The 19,265-nt window shown below is 46.5% G+C and overlaps 1 protein-coding gene across 19 annotated transcripts; it reads left to right on the top strand.

Annotated features, from left to right (window-relative positions):
- The first annotated feature begins 7,432 nt into the window (after nt 1–7,432).
- Nucleotides 7,433–12,691, top strand: LOC100272605 (uncharacterized). Of its 19 annotated transcripts, none has more exons than XR_002268589.3 (10): nt 7,466–7,826; nt 7,917–8,084; nt 8,204–8,257; nt 8,382–8,578; nt 8,700–8,849; nt 8,958–9,113; nt 9,425–9,603; nt 9,699–10,911; nt 11,016–11,079; nt 11,990–12,691. XR_002268589.3 is itself a non-coding variant. In XM_008678529.4 (8 exons), the coding sequence occupies exons 1-8, from the start codon at nt 7,817–7,819 to the stop codon at nt 9,778–9,780; spliced, it is 996 nt and encodes a 331-aa protein (XP_008676751.1). In that variant the 5' UTR covers nt 7,433–7,816; the 3' UTR covers nt 9,781–12,691. The 19 variants fall into 19 exon arrangements, 6 of the variants coding, with proteins under 6 accessions (XP_008676751.1, XP_008676755.1, XP_008676753.1 ...); XR_004857533.1 differs by having other exon boundaries at nt 11,987–12,691; XR_004857532.1 differs by having other exon boundaries at nt 11,481–12,691.
- Nucleotides 12,692–19,265: the final 6,574 nt, after the last annotated feature.

Raw genomic sequence — 19,265 nt, 5'->3', positions numbered from 1 at the left:
CTAGGATTTCAAATCAAGCAACTCCAAGATGGAACCTTCATCAGCCAAACAAAGTACATTCAGGACATACTTAAGAAGTTTGGGATGAAGGATGGCAAACCCATCAAGACACCCATGGGAACAAATGGGCATCTCGACCTCGATACGGGAGGTAAATCCGTAGATCAAAAGGTATACCGGTTGATGATAGGATCTTTACTCTATTTATGTGCATCTCGATCGGATATTATGCTTTCTGTATGCATGTGTGCAAGATTTCAGGCAAATCCTAAGGAAGTTCACCTTAGGGCCGTGAAGAGAATCATGCGATACTTAGTTTACACTCCTAAGTTTGGGCTTTGGTACCCCAAGGGATCCACATTTGATTTAATAGGATATTCAGATGCCGATTGGGCAGGGTGTAAAATTGATAGGAAGAGCACATCAGGGACTTGTCAGTTTCTATGGACATCCCTGGTGTCTTGGGCTTCAAAGAAACAAAACTCCGTAGCTCTTTCTACCACCGAAGTCGAGTATATTGCTGTAGGCCATTGTTGTGCGCAATTACTTTGGATGAGGCAAACCCTCAGGGACTATGCTACAAATTGAGCAAAGTCCCTCTCCTATGTGATAATGAGAGTGCAATCCGTATGGCGGATAATCCTGTTGAACACAGCTGCACTAAGCACATAGACATTCGGTATCACTTTTTGAGAGATCACCAACAAAGGGGGGATATCGAAATAGCTTAGGTTAACACCAAAGATCAATTAGCCGATATCTTTACCAAGCCCCTAGTGAAAAAACCTTTAGCAAACTTAGGAATGAGCTAAATATTCTTGATTCTCGGAATTTTGATTAAAAAGTTGCACACATAGCTCTTTTATATACCTTTGATCATGTCTCTTTCATTTGTACAATTGCATATTTCTTATTCTTCTTGTGCCAAGGCTAAGACTAATATGTTTCCATGAGTATATATTGTATTAGTCTTAGATTGAAAGGGAAATGGAGTATTCGGCAAAGACAACGCTTCCACTCAACTCCATCGGTATTATTTACCCTTTGTCGGTATTCCGCCATCTCTCCAATTGGTATAATCTTTCACTTATATTTCTTTTATCAATGGGGGAGAAAAGATAAAAGGGCTCCAACATTCTCTGTTTTTTGCGATTAATGCCAAAGGAGGAGAAAATATTAAGCCCAAAGCAAAAGGACCGCACCACCACCGTTTCAAAATTTTTGAAATGACTTTTTCAAATAATGTATTTTCAAATTGGTATCAATTGGTATCTATGTTTATGAAAAGAAGATTTCAAAATTGATATCCATTTAAAACCCCTCTTGAGAGCTAAGAGGAGAATTTCATTCAGGGGGAGTTTTTATTTAGTCAATGGAAAAGCATTTGAAACAAGGGGAGAAATTTCAAATCTTGAAAATGCTTCCTGCAATCTTATTCATATACCTTTGACTATTTGCGAAAAGACTTTGAAAAGGTTTTCAAAAAGGATTTGCAAAAAAACAAGTGGTGCAAAAGTGGTCCAAAATGTTAAATTAAAGAAAGCAATCCATTCATATCTAGTGAGATTATCATATTGGTTTAAATCGAAGTAACCTATGCACTTACTATATGCAAACTAGTTCATTTCTGCACTTTATATTTGCTTTGGTTTGTGTTGGCATCAATCACCAAAAAGGGGGAGATTGAAAGGGAAATAGGGCTAACCTTTTCCTATAATTAATTTTGATGGTTGATCGTCAACACAAACATATGGACTAACTAGTTTGCTCTAGAACTCATGTATTACAGGTGCATAAGGTTCAACACAAACCAATAAAAGATTCAAGTTAGGGACTAAAATTAAAAGGAGCAAAGACTTGAGTGTGTTATGGACTGGCGCACCGGACTGTCCGGTGCACCATGTCCGTACGAAGATGAACCAGCCACTCTCGAGAAAACTGAGCCGTGCTCCGCTATAATTCACCGGATTGTCCGGTGTGCCAGCAGAGCAACAACTACTCGCTCCAACGGTCGACTGCAAAAGCCGCTGACAGAGGAACAGTGAAGATTAGTGCGCGCACTGTCAGAGGCGCACTGGACTGTCCTGTGCCACAAGAAGACAAAGCTCCAACGGTCGACCGAGCTCCGAACCCTAATGGTTGGGTGACATGGCAGCGCACCGGACAGTGAACAGGACCTGTCCGGTGGTGCACCGGACTGTCCGGTGCGCCCATCGCCAGCAGCCTCCCCGACGACTTCTTTGGTGGTTGAGAGCTATAAATACCCCCAACCACCACAACTCCAAGCATCCAAGATTTCTGAGTATCACATTCAATACAAGAGCTCAAGCATTCACTCCTAGACACAATTCAAAAGATCAAAGCCTCTACAAGTCCCAAATTCATCTCAAACACTTAGTGACTTGTGAGAGAGAGATTTTGTGTTCTTTTGAGCTCTTGCTTCTTGGATTGCCTTTCTTCCTTTCTCATACATCCCAAGTGACTTGTAATCAAAACAAGAGACACCTAAGTGTGTGGTGGTCCTTGCGGGGTCTAAGTGACCCATTTGATTAAGGAGAAAGCTCACTCGGTCTAAGTGACCGTTTGAGAGAGGGAAAGGATTGAAAGAGACCCGGTCTTTGTGACCACCTCAACGGGGACTAGGTTCTTTGGAACCGAACCTCTGTAAAACAAATCACCGTGTCCAATCGCCCTATTTCTTGGTTGATTTGTTTTCCCTCTATTTCGGACTTGAGTTTTAATTCTAAAGCTAACCGCCGCTTGTAGTGTGTGCTTAAGTTTATAAATTTCAGGTTTCGCCTATCCACCCCCCTCTAGGCGACTTTCAGTTCGTTCATCCAATCGTTCGATCGTTCATCCGATCGTTCATGGTTCGTTCGTTCGTTTGTCCGATCGTTCAATCGTTCGTCCGTTCGTTTGTCCAAATAATTATTGTTCAGTCATTATGCTGTCGAAATTCCAATCGTTCGTTCATCCGATCATTCGTCCATAATCCCTATTCATCGTTCATCATTTGTTCATATGAACTATTCATCGTTCATCGTTCGTTCATATGGACTATTCACCGTTCATCGGATCATTCATAGTCACTATTCATCGTTATTTGGATTGTTCAACCTACTATTCATCGTTCATCCGATCGCCCAATCATTCAACTACTCATCCATCATGATGATCAGCTCACCTAAGACCTGCCAGACCAATATCTCAGTCATACGAACTCCAGTGACTGTGATTTTCCTTCCAGTAAGAACTTCCCGGTTGGTCACCCATCCCAGAATTGCTCCGAGTTGAGCACGCTTAACTTTGAGGTTTTTTCAAACTAGGCTTCCAAAAAGAAAGACGAACCATGTTTGTATGGATACGCCGTCAATCCTATAAAACCTGGCCCAAGATACCACAGCCCACCCGGACCAGAATATCACAGTATTCTAGCTATCTGGGTCCCGCCTTACTGTTGTCCCATGTGACACAGTAGGTAGGAACAATTGTGACCAACATAAACCTCCACCCATGAATAGCCCAGAAATAATTCCTGGCACCCTGCTAAAAATACACACATTTGTATTTTTGGTTTTCCAAATATCTCTAAATATTCAAATTTTGGAATATTCTAGGAATATTCCCTTTTTTCCTTTTCTTTTTCTAATTCCTATGATTGTAAAATCCAAAACTCCTCCGTCCACACTCTGGTTTCGACAGTTCTGATTTCTAAATTCTTATCAAATTACCCTCTATCCAACCATGTCATCCCGTAAGCATGGTTCATATTTCATAAAACTCCAAAAATACTCGTCTCATATGTTGCCTATAATTTTCCCATTTGAAATGAGTCAGACAATTCTTTCACCACTATTTTCATAAATAGTAAACTCTACCATACTAAGCCATACACATCCAACTATAAATACACTTAGAGAGTTACCCTCTCCCTCCCCCACACCCTCAGCACCCTAAGCCAAGGCGAACCCCCACCCACTCGGTACCCCGCTCTGCCACTACAGTTCTAGTGTTAGTTCACCTCCAATATACCCTTCGGGTAAGCATCTCTACTCTGTCAACACAAACTATACTCGAAACAATATTCACCCATCCACCACCATTCCTGACCACTATAATGAATATTTGTTGATATACTTGCTGGTTTGTATGTTTGCTTGTTCTTGCTACGTAGTTATCAGAGCGTTCGTGCTGTCCCGTGAAGACTGATTCCACGAGTCTATGCTAGATGGTGAAGCCAAAAGCTAGTACCGCGAGCTCTCACCCTTTCGCTGGTTAAAGCACGACAAGCTCACTGGATCCCATTGATGCATAAATTACCTATGTTTTCAAACACATCCCTCAGCCTGTTATTTTATGCATTGTATGATTTTGCTACTAAGAGACATGTTAATATGGCCGCCCAGCCTTAGAACTTCGCCGCAAAATTTTCTGAATACTCTTTACAATTTTTTGTTACAAAATGATTTGAAAAAATGTGTGAGTTTTTTCAAAAGAAAATGTTTTTCAAAATGGGTATGATAAAGGGTTATCACCCTTGTCACCTTTGAGCAGGATGATCAGAGACTCCCTGGATTAGGAGGGCTTTAAGGTGATGGCTCAGCCGGGTTAGGTGTGAGCATGAAGGATTGTCCCTCTCGCATAAGGACCAGTTTGTCATCACTCCTCTTCCGGATGAGCTGGTGGGAGGTGGTGGTTTGCCGCTCGCGTGAGGATCTCCTGATAGCCTTCCGTGTCTGGTGTTCAGGGTACGCCGTTGGCGATCGGAGCCAGCATTCCACCAACTTCACTCGAAGTTTGCATGGCTCGAGCGAAGTTGGGTAGCAGGTTCCGTGGAAGAGACAGGTGATCACGCCGATGCGGGGCGTTGTGTTCCGCCAGCTCTAGCTCGTGATCTTGGGCGAGACAACAGTCTCGTTGTCGGGAGTTCCACTGTTCATGAAATGCCTGTTCATCTGGGGTCTCTCCAGCCTCGGACGCCTCGTCCTGAGAAACGGGCTGGGTGGGGTCCCGTTCCCCGGCCGTGTGGTGACGCCGGACATTCCAGCACCGGTTCCGGCGAAGGCGTGCCTCACGTTGTAGGGGCTCCTCTCCCTGCGTCCACGACGCGGTGCAGGATTCCCCTTCGGTCGGTGATGTAGGAGAGGGATCCGAAGTGGAAAACCTCCTTGACGTTGAAGACAATCGCGGTGTTAAAGGTGATGGCCATGGAGCTGGCGCTGGTTATCGATGTTTGGTACCGACTGTGCACTACGGGGTAAACCACGCAGTGCTTTTAGGAGGACAGCGACGTCGATCGCTGCTCGATGGTACGTGCGGGGGCACGTCGGAACACGGGGAATTTAGACAGGTTCGGACCGCACAAGTGCGTAACATCCTACGTCATGTGTGATGCTGAGTATTAGATTGTTTCGAGTTCGGGGGTCACAGATGATTGCTAGAGGATGAAGATGGAGTTGACTATCGATCTAATGGAGTCTCCCTCTTTTTTGTTGGGGTACCTCCTCCGCCTTATATAGTCGACTGAAGAGATATCCCTGTACAGATCATTGAGTCTATCTGAGCCTACTTTCCTTTGCTACAAGCATGCCGAGTCTTCCTGCGTTCGGTTGCTTCCTCCTGATAGTGACGCGTACACGGGGCACATCTCCGGGGCTTAGGTGATTCTTCCGTGAGACTTGCGTGCGACCGGTATGCCTGTTCCGCATGCTTTGGGACTTCCTCTTATCCTATGCATCACCACTTCAGTTGGCTTCCGTTGCGCCTAGTCGAGGCCCATTAGGTGCCCTGCTGGACGACTTATTGGGGTCCTCTCAAGCGGCCCATGGTGTGTATCTGTGTCTCGGTGACCCAGGGGATATCTATCTCCCACACTCGATACTCTTGGATTGGAGTGGTCTTGGGAATTAGAGTGTGTTTAAATCCATAACAGATCTAAATTCTCCTCAATCACTTCTAATCCACTACAACTCGTCTCATTCCAAGAGTAACTAAGACCTTGTTTGGATACTCTCGTATTCATCTCAATCCACATGTATTGAGGTGGATTGGGGTGTAAATTAGTTTAAGTTCCATAGCAATCCACCTCAACATATATAGATTGGGGTGAATACAAAAGTATCCAAACAACGCCTAAACAGTTTAGGCCTAAGCGGGGGGGATGGGCGCGGTATGGACATGCTGGTAGCTATGAGTAATCGTGCTGCCGTCCTTTGGCTGAGCCAAAATTTGAAACTACTATAGTCCCATTTTGAATTTAAATTAGTTTATAAAAGAAAAATATTAATGTTAATTATATACTCTCACCACCACAAAATTAAAGGAGGCTTTGAATTTCAAATATTCCCCTCCTAGATTACAAGAAGTTTTGAGTTTTAAATAAATTCATGTATTATTCTATATATGGTTTTATATCTATATCTAAACTCAATGATAACTATTTGGATATAGACGGGGCGAGAGGCTTCCGACCTTATATAATTTGAACGGAGGGAGTGTATGTGTTTTGTATATATGTTTAGATTTAGCACCATCTCATTTGAACATTGTTAAGAGGGACAAAAGGCTAAACTGTGATACTCCGTATCATAATTTACTCTAAGTGCATTATAATCATGTCATCATGTGCGTATTTATAAAATTTTAGATTAATTAATTTAATTTTCATTTGAATAAATTCAAATACAATTTTTATTCAAAAGTTGAATCATCCAAGGGCAAAAATACAAATAAATAATTTAATTTATGCCCTTCCTCTTTTGTTCCTGGACCTATATTTAATTTTACCCTAGAGGGTGAAATGTAACAAGTAAGGGCCTGATTGGTTGCCCGCATATAGGCCAACCAGGCTCACGGTATGCGGCCATAGTGTGTTTGGTTGTAGGTTGCATCCACGTAACCAGGCGCGTGCTACTTTGCCGCTTGTTTGGTTTGCCGCATATGCATCAGCGCCTGTGTCTCGCGATGCAAAAAAGGAGCTCGGGCCAGGCTCTGGAGATGCGACCAAAATCTGCGCATCTGTGGAGCCAGGCTCACGCGATGCACAGCCAGGCTGCCGCGGACCTGGCTCGCTCGGCTATGCTGCCTAGATACGGCAACCAATCAGGCCCTAAATGTAAAAAAGGAACGGAGGGGGATGCCGCCGGGCAACACGCGTCAGCCACACCCCACGTGACACAATGGCGACCCGCTTGCATAACGGCGCTGGCAGGTGGGGCCCACCCCCAGTCGGCCACTCTCCCCTCTTTCGGGCGCAGAGCCAAAGGCGTTGGTGGTCCGGTTCAGCTAAACGATCGTTACCGTAATCGGAGCGGAAATAAGACTGGTTTTCCGTGGAACCGGTGACCCGGCGGTTCACATATGAACCAGACGTTTTTTGATTTTACCCAATGTAGCCCCTCAATCAATTCAGTGCGGCCATGTCTACTCAGGGGTATAAACGGAAAAGCAAAGTTTTTAGGGTTGTTGCTGCCCGTGTGCCAGGCGAAAAACGTAGCCTCGCACTCTCGCAGGCGGCGGCGCATCGAGAAACAGGGCTGCGGCTGTTGCTTCTTCCACCTCTCCGGCCATCCGGCGGTCCATCGTTCCGTGCCGGCGGCCTCCCCTCCTACGCCCCTGCCGATTCTTCAATCTTCACCAACGTCTGCGCGTAGCAGGCTAGCAGTCGGCACGGCTTCCTCAGATCTGCCGGACGACTTGCTGTTCGTCACCGACTCACCAGCAACCAACGTCAGCCATCAGCCGGCAGCAGGGGAAGCTGGGCGGAGGGTCATTGCGGCACGGCGTCCAGGCGTACAGAAGGCACCAGCAACAGCCCATGGCAAACGGTTCGTAAATCTTAACTCTGCATCCAATTCCTACGCCGCTCCGTACTTGTTCCCCACCCCGCATCTGAAACCCTAAAATGGATTCCTCAGCCGCAGATGACCCTATGGCAGATGAAGCCGGAGTAGAAGATGCCTTCACACAGGAGATCAATCATTCGTACGTCCCTAGATACCATGTGTTGAGTTGGATGGAAACTGTGGAGGGGATGGTGGCCGGTGTGGCGTCGCTTCCGCCGGTGTATTTGATACTGAACAGAGGTGCGATTTTCTTTTATATTTCTTCCAGTTCATGTTCTCCTTGTGTGGCTGGTGCTGGATTCAACCGATCTAGGGAAGAGATGTTAGTTGATTTGCTGTAAAAATCAATATGTTAACAGAGATATATGATACATGCTCCTGCTTGCTCATGATGCCGGTTTGGTGCCAAAGCTGTATGCCCCCCTTCCTATCTGTGTTTTTTGTTCTATAATTTGGAGGTTTCTTAGTTTTTTACTACAGTATTTGCCTATTACGTATCACGTTGCATCTAATTAGCTCTTCGTTGCCCATGCCAAGATCTTCTTGAGACGGGATGGGGATGGAAGAGGCTGGTGCCCTACAGACCTGGTTATGTTGAGTTGCATGTGTTCAAGAAATACCTTGGGGACTATTTCGACCATAATCGTGAAGCTTTTCTTTGTGCCGAGCAGAAGCCTGATCCATTTGGATGGATTGTTGCTGAAAAGAGTGCCCTGATTGCTGCAGCCAAATCGGTATAGTTCCCCTACCTCTGCATTACTGAACTGTGGCCTGCCATACTTGTTTATATTTTATATATTGGTTCAGTTGCCAATTAACTTGCACCATTGCAAAAACAATCAAAATGCTTTCCAGTGCCTCAAGATGGAGAAGGCACTTCTCAGGTACTGTGCTAGCTTTCTCACTCCTGACGACAAAAGGCTGATCCTCCGGATCAAGGACCAGGCAAAGCAAATGATCCAATCAGAGGGTGATCAATCTTTGATTGTAACTATATGCTTGGAGGTATGCTTGCTACAAACTACACCAAACTGTTGCCAAACTAGTTTTCTAGTAATTATTGGTTCATGTTTAACTTGTTGCTTTGCACCAAATGCAAACTGTGGTCCCAAGTGTATTGCGAAGGAGGCCGAGTTAATGTACAATTATTTGCCTTGTGATTTTGACACCACCGAAGAAGTCGCCGTCTGCAATAAGGTTCGGCGGTCTGCCTTGAATCTTATGCTCTACAAAGGTTCTGAATCTGCTGTTGCTGCTGGTGCCATGATGGTGTGTTCCTGATACTCTCTCCATTCATTTTATAGGCTTTATTTTGACTATGCAAAAACCAATATTCTGCTGTAAATTCTCCCTATAGTATTATGTTGGTAGTTACAAAATCATAGTCAGTAGCAAGTGCTTTTAATTAGGAATTGTTACGTAACTCACATTTTATGGGACTAATGTCTGGTCAAAGCATGAACTTGGATAGTCAAACCACACCTTATAAATATGAATATAGGGAGTAATTGTGTATTTTTTAATCCTCTGTTATCCTGTCAAGCTTCTTTAACCAAACTGCAAAAACGATGTACTTGAAGGGTATCACAACAGAGGCTAAGTCCATTTTTGACTTGCTTAGTCGAGACCATGACGTGGTCATGGAAGTTTTTACTTGTGAGAGTATAAGGGAACATACAGCATCAGTTCTGACCCAGCTTGGGAAGGAATTTGCTTGCGAGACTGCTACTGTGAACAGCTCATCAGCGCGGCCTATGGGGTATTGTCTGAATATTAAACCTTAACTTCATTTCGCTTAATGCAAATATTGTTGCATCATATTAGTGATATTTGATTACTCTCTTCTATCTGTAGGGTCAGTGATGTTAGAGATCTGAACTCTGAAGTATCTGGTTCAATGGAAGACTGTACGAGTATGGATGGAGCAAGGTTTTAAAGTCGGCTAGTCGACTCTAGTCGCCTAAGCACCGATAAGGTGACTAATCGCGATTAGTCGTCGATTAGCTCGATTAGTCGATCCTAGTCGACTCCCTAGTCGTCCTATAGTCGTCCATCTATAACAGGACCATATATATATATATATATACTAGATTGCAAATCTATTGACAATATTACAATGAAACTGTAGAATGAATGAATGATCATGTTTTCACTAAAAGGTAAAGATCACTTAGACACTTACCTTGGATTGGAGTATACAACAGCACACTGCAAGATTAGTAGGACAACACTTCTGGTATATCTCCAGCAGCCTTACTAGTGCAAAACGTCATATATCTCCAACAAAGCAAGCAGAGGAGGGCGTCCAGCAAGCAGAGGAGGGCGGCGGCGCTTACAGCAGCAGCAAGCAGAGGAGGGCGGCGCTCAGAGCAGCAGCAAGCAGAGGAGGGCGGCAGCGCTCAGAGCAGCAGCAAGCAGAGGAGGGCGGCGGCGCTCACAGCAGCAGCAAGCAGAGGAGGGCGGCGCTCAGAGCAGCAGCAAGCAGAGGAGGGCGGCAGCGCTCAGAGCAGCAGCAAGCAGAGAAGGGCGGCGACGCTCACAGCAGCAGCAAGCAGAGGAGGGCGGCGCTCACAGCAGCAGCAAGCAGAGGAGGGCGGCGGCGCTCAGAGCAGCAGCAAGCAGGGGAGGGCGGCGGCGCTCAGAGCAGTTAGCAGCAAGCAGATGAAGCGGTGGCGCTCAACTCCAGCTAGGTTAAAGACTGTAACGGCATTGGCACAGTTTCAGGCTTTTCAGCCCCCCTGGTGGGCCGGCCCAAATAGAAAAGAGCAGCCTGGAGCCCAAAACAAAGCACCTAGTCGAGAACAACCCTAATCGGACGACTAATCGCCGACTAATCGCGATTAGTCGGACGACTAGGTTTCTAGTCGCCCTAATCGCGTCGGTGGCCCTAATCGGCCTTGCAGCAGCGATAAGTCCGACTAATCGCGACTAATCGCGATTAGTCGGACGACTTTAAAACCATTCCGATGGAGACAATGGAAACAATCCAGTTGTTGGAGGGGGTGGCTAAGAACTCGAAGAATTTAAAGTTGGTGGAGAACCACGAAAACGAGACCAGGGTTGCCACGTAAGAGAAGACTGCATCAGCATCACTACTTGCCTGTTTTGAAATTTAATGTACCTTTCACGGAAGCCCTCACTAACATTAATTGTTTGTATGTTTCATCTCAGCTTGATGACTGAAAATAACTAGGGCCTTGCAGGGAAACCTTCGTTGACTTCTGAGGTACTGAAGGTTAGTGAAGAGGCAGATGATTACGTTCCAAATAGGAAGTCTTGAATACTGCTGTGACTTGTGTTTTGAAATAGATATAGTATTTTCTGGTTCTCTTGCAAACCTCATTGTTGCAGCCCTAACATTTCATGGTGTGTTTGATTTGTGGGGTGGGGGTGGATGGGAGACGGTCAACCCATTTTTTAAAGTTGTTCAGTTAGATGGGATGCCCAACCAGTGGGGATATTCCCCCGAGATCTTGGATGGGATGTCCATGCAAATCTGGTGGACAGAGTAGTCCATGGCCTTGTTGAATACTTATTGCGCGACTGGTTGTGGTCACCTAATGTGCCTTTTCTTTTTGCTCCAATTGTTCCCAATCTCATCCCTCATTAACCTGTTTCTGACTGGGATGCGCACAGCAATTGGGAACCAGCAGGCCCTCTGTCCAGACGCTGGTGCTTTGTGCTCCGTTGTTGTGCTGCTGCTCCACTGGCGTTTACTAGTTCTAGTGCCTTTTCACTGATTTGTCCGCACAGGGATCCTGGTGCTAGTGCTTGGCTGATTGCTGCTGCCCCTGTGTTCTCCCTCAATTCGTACTGCTCATGCAATTCCTGGAGGCCCTAGGAATTGGTTCTGCAGTTGTACCTGTAGGCTGTAGCTGCCAATTTAGTTCGATTTTGAATTTGGCAGGTAGTTGTTGTGCTTGTTTCTAGATGCAAGAGTGCTTATTGTTTGTGGTGTTTGTTATTGGAAATTTTGGTTGGTGGTAGTTATTTGTCCGGAAAGGTTAATGCAATGCTGTGGCTTGTCTTGCTTTTAGTCAATGGTAGTAAGTTGAGTAAAATGTTCATGTGTATGTGCAGCTTGTGGTCGGCAGTGTGAAATTTTGACCTCTAATTATTTGTTAGTAATGTAATTTTCTCAGCAGGAATCCAATTCATGATGATGAGCTACATTATTCAAGTTTAGCAACTATTGATTGTGTTTCCCATCATGCCTTGGATGTGTCAAAACTTGAACACACCAATTTGAAGATTATCATACCCTGCTTATCTATCCACATACAACCAACCAAACAAAAATCTGCTGGATCATCCCATTTGAAAACTTGCAACCAACCAAACAAGAATTTGGCTCATGCAATCCGTCCAACCTAATGAGCTAATACATGTAGGAGCATCATTCTATGATTCTATCCTAAATCCATGGATGGCCCTATCCCATCCAACCTTGCCTCTCCAACCCATACGGCCATACAAACTTGTGACCATTCATTGTAATTCTCATTTCATTGTCATAAGTGCGCCTCGTTTGACACTGTTGTTTCTCTCGTCATCATTGGCTTTGTGTCGGACACGTTCATGATAATTTATCTGCAGCAACGGTCAAATTTATGAAGCTACAAGGTGCAAGTTATGAGCTGCTGTAACTAAAAGGATCTCTGGTTTCTTTTGAGCAGCTGTCTGTTGTGTCAAGTTATGTGCTACTTGTAACACTAAAGTACCATTTTACCTTATGACATGCAGTGCTTGGTTGTTCTGTCGTAGTTAAAGACCGTGTTGCAATAAGTGCTAGTTCTGTATGTTTCCTGGGTTTATGTTATCAAATGGTTGCCTGGTTTGCCCACTAATGTCATGTTGCTATAAGTATTCCTAGCTGTTGAGAAATGCGTGCGCGCGTGCCGATCGTTGTATCATTGGGTGCAACATCATAGGTCATTGTAGCCAAGGGCTATGAAGAGGGGAGTTTCAGATAGTCCAAAAACACCAGGGTACATAGCAAATACGAAGGTTCTTAGGAAGGAACAGAAGTGCGCAGGCCATTTCGCGCACCATGAAGCACCCGCGATGAGCAGACGACAACCTTGGAACAAAACGAACCTAGAGTTCGAAGGCGGACCACACTGCGGATGATGTAGCTTATGGACGTCCACACTGAGGTCTGAGGATGAACGAAATAGTTATGGCTCAATGCGCTTGGAGTACGTGGGGGCTAGATGATCTTATCATCGATCGAGAGACAAAAGTTGTCTGGGCGTGCATTGTAACTGAATTAGCATACTATTATTATTTCTCTCCTAATCTGTTAGGCTAAGTACTATAGAATAGCTATCCTACACCCCCATCCCACTCTCCAAATTCAAACTACATTTTATATAAAAGACCTAGCTAAGGACGTGTTTGAATACAAATGACCAAACTTTAGCCACTAAAGTTTAATCTATTTACATCCAAACAGGACAACTAATAAACGGCCTAACTTTAGTTAACCCTTGGGCTAATTAGAGCATCTCCAAGAGAGGCTCTAAATGTGGCCCTATTTAAATATAGGGCTCATAACCATTAAACACTCTTCCAACAGCGGCTCTATTTTATAAAATTTTATCAAACGATTATAGGGTCCGGCCTCTCAGATCCTAAATACAGTACACCATATACTAGAGCTCTATCCTCGTTTCCTCTTAATCTCCAACCATTTAGTTCCTAATAATATGATTTATTTCCTAAATAACATTATTTAAGGCCTAAATGTTGGAGTAAAAATTTCTTTTGAGACCTATTGAGCACCATTTGTGCACCTGGAGAGGCCGGATGGTCCGCGTCGCGGACGATCCGCGGGTGAGCCCGGACGGTCCGTGATAAAATTAGATCAGGCGAGATAACCCCTCTTTCTATGCGTACTTATCCATCCAATGATGCAGATTCTATTGAGGGACGTCTAGGAATGGGTCCAGACCTCCCCTGTATATATGAAGGGGTACAACCGATTACGCACATCAACAATCGAACCAATCAATCTTTATTTTATTTCCTTTACTTTCTTGCCCTAGGAGTAGCAGTAATTTAGACCTAGCTTAGCTTTCCCCCAACCTCAAATCTTCGTCCCTCTTCGACTCTACGTCGTCTAGGGATGCCCTAGGTGGCCTGCCGATTCCGAAGCACCCCCTAGAACTCTTCTCCCCGACGGGTTCCCTCCTGGGATGTGAGATCTAGGGTTCTACACACCCTCTGCGTACACGTGGACTGTCCGGCCCCAGAGCGCGGTCCGCCCAGCTGTGTGGAGAGAAGACCCGCTCCTGCCGCAAGGTCGCGGACCGTCCGACCCTAGCTATGGACCGTCCGCACTGCCGCAGAGAGCACCGCTAGGCGGTACAACCCCTAGTGTTTGACCCTAAATAGGGGCCAACACACTTTTCTGCGACTCCGCTGGGGACAGTTTGGTGTGTCCTATCGAAGATCGGCCACATATGGTCGGTTCAAAGGATCACACCGACGTTTCTCTCAGCAACATCATGAAGCCGACTCTTGAGAGTCTGTCGGCTGAGGATCAACAGCGCTTCGAGGAATACGTAAGGCGAAAGAAGGAAGAGACGCTGCGACGAAAGGCACAAGTGAAAGGAATCGAGACGTCTAAGAGAGGGGGGGGGGGTGAATTAGGACTTCTAAAAACTTTCTCTAATCTAGGCCACAAATTAAACCATAGAGCAAAACGTATGCAAATAACATAACTAGAATGTGCAAACTAGGTTTTGTCTAAGTGTTGCTATCTCTACCGTAAAAGGAGTTTTGCAACCTAAGTTCCAATCCTAACAAATCTAAACTAGGAACAGAGAGAATGGAACTTAAATATTTGAATGTAAATGGGAAATCTAAAGAGCAAAGGTAGAGATGCAAACTCCTGTGGACGCCGCCGAATTTTTATCGAGGTATCCGGAACCACGCAAGGTCCCGACTAATCCTCGTTGGTGCCCCTACGCAAAGGGTAGCCCACGCGAGGGCCAAGAACCATGGACGAGTAACTCCATAGAGAGCCGCGAGCCTTCTCCATATGCAAGTGGTGCTCCGCTTCCGGCTCCTCTCGGACGCTCCCCGCTGTCTTCACTATCAAGCTTCCAGCCGAAATGCCGCGAGCCTCGTTTCCTCCGGTACACGGTGGCAGCCGCATCACAAACGCGGTTAATACGGTCTCGCAAGACTTTTGCCCCACTCGGTACAATATTACAACGGCTTGCGCAAGAGCCGAGGGGTTTGTGGGTTGTCTAACCTCACTCACACAACTAGGAACAAACCTAGAGCAAGCGCTAATGCGGTTTAACTAACCTAAGCACTTTGCAAAGTACCTACGCTAATGACCGAGTGATTCTATTGAGAACTTGGGTGTTGGAGCACTTGGAAATGTGTATGGACTTCCTTGATATGTTGCTTGGGCTCCCACAACTCCATATGGCCGGCTAGAGGATTTATATAGAGCTCCCACTCAAAACTAGTTGTTGGTGTAAAGCTGTAGGCTTCTGTCTGTGAGCGCACCGGACCGTCCGGTCTGAGCCTCCACGTCATCTAGCCATTGGACCCGCCTGGCACTATAGACGGTCCGTTGGCGCACTCACCCGGTCCGGTGCTAGAGAGCCGTTGGAAGTAGCCATTGTCGACCATTGAACTCGGTCCATTGCACATCGGACCAGTCCGGTGCTTCAGCTGGCCGAGAGCTGGCTTTTCTGTGCTCTCTACAGACTCGTTCCGGTGATCCGGCTGACAGCCCAACCTTTGTATTCTTTAGGCTTCTATTCTTGGGCTTTTTTGGTCTTGTGTCTTGGACTTGTGCTTGATATTTGTTGAGGGCTGCAGTTGCATGAAGCTTTGGGAACACATTTGAATTTCAGTTCCGCTTATCACCCGCAGACAAACGGTTAGACTGAAAGAACTAATCAGATTCTAGAAGATATGTTGAGGGCATGTGCACTACAAGACAAATCCGGATAGGATAAGAGGCTACCTTATGCACAATTCTCCTACAACAACAATTATTAGGCCAACTTGAAGATGTCACCATTTCAGGCACTTTATGGAAGGAGTTGCAGAACTCCATTGCATTGGGATCAACCTAGAGAGATACAAGTGTTTGGGCTAGACATTTTGTTCGAGGCAAAAGAGAACATCAAAATGGTTTGTGAGAATCTAAAAATAGCGCAGTCAAGGCAACGAAGCTATGCCAACACCAGAAGAAGAGAGTTGAGTTTTGAAGTGGGAGATTATGTGTACTTAAAGGTGTCACCCATCAGAGGAGTCAGAATGTTCAGAGTCAAGAGCAAACTAGCACCCCGATATGTCGAACCATATCAGATTCAGGCAAAGCATGGAGAAGTGGCCTACCAGCTTAGCTTTCCAGAAAGTCTGTCAGCAGTGCACGATGTTCCACGTGTCTCAGTTGAAGAAGTGTCTGAGAGTGCTAGAGGAGCAGTTGCCGGTGGAGGATCTAGAAGTCTAAGAGGATCTGACATACATAGAGAAGCCAACACAGATTCTAGAGACTGCAGACAGAGTCACTCGGAGGAATACCTTCAGAATGTGTAAAGTCAGATGAGGTCACACTCTGAGGAAGAAGCAACCTGGGAGCGAGAAGATGAACTAAAATCCAAGTACCCTGAGCTCTTTGCTGGCCAACCTTGAATCTCGGGGCAAGATTCTTTTAAGGGGGATAGGTTTGTAACACCCTGAATTTGGGGTATAAAATTTCTTTTCTGATATCTACCAAATTCAGGAGTTACCCTCTCCTTCCTTTTCCTTTCCTATCTTTCTTCTAAATAATGGAGAAGTATTTTGCTTTATATTGTAAGTGTTAAGTGTAATAAAATAAAATCCCAAGGGAATAATGGTTGTTGCATCATGCTGGAGCACATGTGTATTTTTGTTTGATGAGTGACTTAGTTGAGCATTCATTTAATCGATAGTTTGTGCCTGAATTTGAGCTTACATAGTAGGAATATATGCAAATGAAAAAGGAAAGATGAAAGAAAATAAAAAAAGGGAAAAGGGGCTCAGCTCCCCCAGCCGGTCCGTCCTTCCCCTTCCCGTGGCCCACCCCGCGTGCGCCCCGTGGCCCATCGGCGCTCCGGCCTTTTCTCCCCCGTGCGGCCCACGCCATGGCGCGCTCCCGCCCGACCTGCTCTCCATCTCGGCCCAGGCCTGCAGCCCCGCGCGTAGCCTAGCTCCCTCGGCCCACCGTGCGCCCTAGCCCACCGCTCGCCGACCTAGGCCGTCCGTGTGGCCCAACCTGCTGCTGCCCCCGCCCCGCGGCCGTGCCGCCAACCACTATTTCGGGCCCACACGTCAGCGCCCTTCCCCACTGTAGATCTTCCACAATGCAACTACCCATTCACCCCCTTCGGCACCCACGACACACGCACCAAACGCCTAAAGGCTTGGAACCGCCTCCGCCTCTCTCTCCCTGCGCAATTTTGCTCTCCCTCGCCTCATGCTCGACCTCGCCTCGCTAGGAGCCGCCCGGAGCACCGCCGTCGTCCGTGCCGAGCGCCTCCAGCCACCGTCGTCGAGCGGGTAAGCCCCGTGGCCTGTCCCTATGTGCTCCTATCCAACCGCTGTCGCTCCAATGTCCTCGCACACGTGTAGTCCCTGCAGCAGCCCGCTTTCTCCCCTTCTCGTGCAGTGGCGGTGTGCAGCCATGGCTACACGTCCCACCATGTCCGCAGCGCCGGTCGAGGCCCCCGCACGACCAGCTTCCTCGTGCCCGCCTTGCACGGCGTCTAGCCCCTATGTGTGGCAAGGCCGCCCCTAGTCCTTGTGCAGCATGCTGGCCGAGCTAAGCACCTGCGTAGAGCCGTCGCGCCGCTGCCCAGAGTCGAGCCTACGATTCGCCTCCGCCGTGCGCAGCCCCGCCGACGTACGACGTGTGCCCAACCACAACGCCCCTTGCGCGTGCCCATGGCACGTGGCCGAAGCCCCGACGTGTGGCGCAACCGCCCGAATTATTCCAACTTAAGTGCCTAAGTCCCACCTTAAAGGCTAGACCACACTTAAATGGGAATAAAACGTCAGTCCCTCGGATCGAGTCCGACAAGGCCACTAACATGATCAAGTACCACGTACTCACTCGATGGTGAGGCACAGAGCAAATACAATAAAACATAAAACCATACATTAAGGAGTATTAAATTTATTACATCGTTATCATCGGAGTTTTTGCAAAAGTAGTGCTCATTGTTCGGAATGCAGCGGAATAAAACTAACGATAAGTAACCGGAGAGACAAGGAAGCCTGTCCCATCACTCCTCATGCTCCTCCTCAGCTGAGGTAGGGTCCCACTCGACTGTCCAACCCGGTGGCAAGGTGGATGGCCAAGTCACTCTAGCAACCATGTCCTCCAGAGAACCTATAAAAAATGATGCCACAAGCAAGGCTGAGTATACAAATACTCAGCTAGACTTACCCGGTGTGAGGAGTCTACTCCTTTACCTCTAGACATGCAGCTGTTTCGCTGAGGGGTTTGGTTTGCCAAAAGCACTAGCTGAGTCTAAAAATCAAGTTTTAGCTTTTCAAGTTTTAGTATGATCCTTTTAAAGTAGACGTGTACCTAGCTATTCATACATGGTATCAAACATTTTTAGCAATCAACATCTTTTGCCAGTCGACTCATTTCCACTTATTACTCAATGTAGCAGCATGGATCAAGCAGTCTCATTAGCTGCGAGAAGCAGACGATTCGAATCGAGTTTTTAAACCTTGCAAGGTAAACCTAAACACACGACGTGGTGCGGCACTCAGTCCCCACACACACCAACCGTCCCCATCGATCCCCCGTCAGCAGAGAGGGGCTCACTGCCTTGGCATACAATGCCCCACTGACCCCGACTGCCGTCGTGCAGTGACCGCACTTGTACCCACCATAACCAGAATGGGAGACCACGTCTCAGGTCGTGTGAGGAGGGCAATCTGCTGCCAGGTTCACTCAGGTACTAGGCTTACTGATTTACCATATTTCTCGGTATGTGTTTAGTACGTTCAAACGCTTGACACACGGTACCACACCTTAATCCTTATTCCAATTTCCGTCTCGTAGACAACGCATCCCCATGGACCATCGTCCACAGACCATCATCCTTATGATGTGAAAAGAAATGGATACAACCAATTCCTGACCTCGCGCGAGTGCTAGAAAAATCACTCGACTTCTACCGAGATCCCTAATTAGCAAAGCATCTACTCGACCTAGCATACTAGTATCCATCTCAAAAAGGAATCCTGAGTTCATGCAACTAAGGTTTCATACAACTCCTACACTTAAGTGCACATTCAATCCTACAATCATTAAGTGTAGTAAAATAGCATAATGGATAGGTTATGCATAAAACCGGGGCTTGCCTTCCAAAGCTAGGGCAGGCAGATCCTCTGGGGCAGGCTCTGGTGCTG

This window comes from Zea mays, chromosome 4 (assembly GCF_902167145.1).
Source record: "Zea mays cultivar B73 chromosome 4, Zm-B73-REFERENCE-NAM-5.0, whole genome shotgun sequence".
NCBI lineage: Eukaryota > Viridiplantae > Streptophyta > Magnoliopsida > Poales > Poaceae > Zea > Zea mays.
This window is presented reverse-complemented; position numbering and strand designations above follow the sequence as displayed.

Excerpts from the sequence above, each read along its gene's own strand:
- LOC100272605 (XM_008678529.4), top strand. Across the intron at positions 8,085-8,203 it reads GTATTTGATACTGAACAGAG|AGATATATGATACATGCTCC; the intron begins GTGCGATTTTCT and ends ATATGTTAACAG. Across the intron at positions 8,579-8,699 it reads TGATTGCTGCAGCCAAATCG|TGCCTCAAGATGGAGAAGGC; the intron begins GTATAGTTCCCC and ends AATGCTTTCCAG.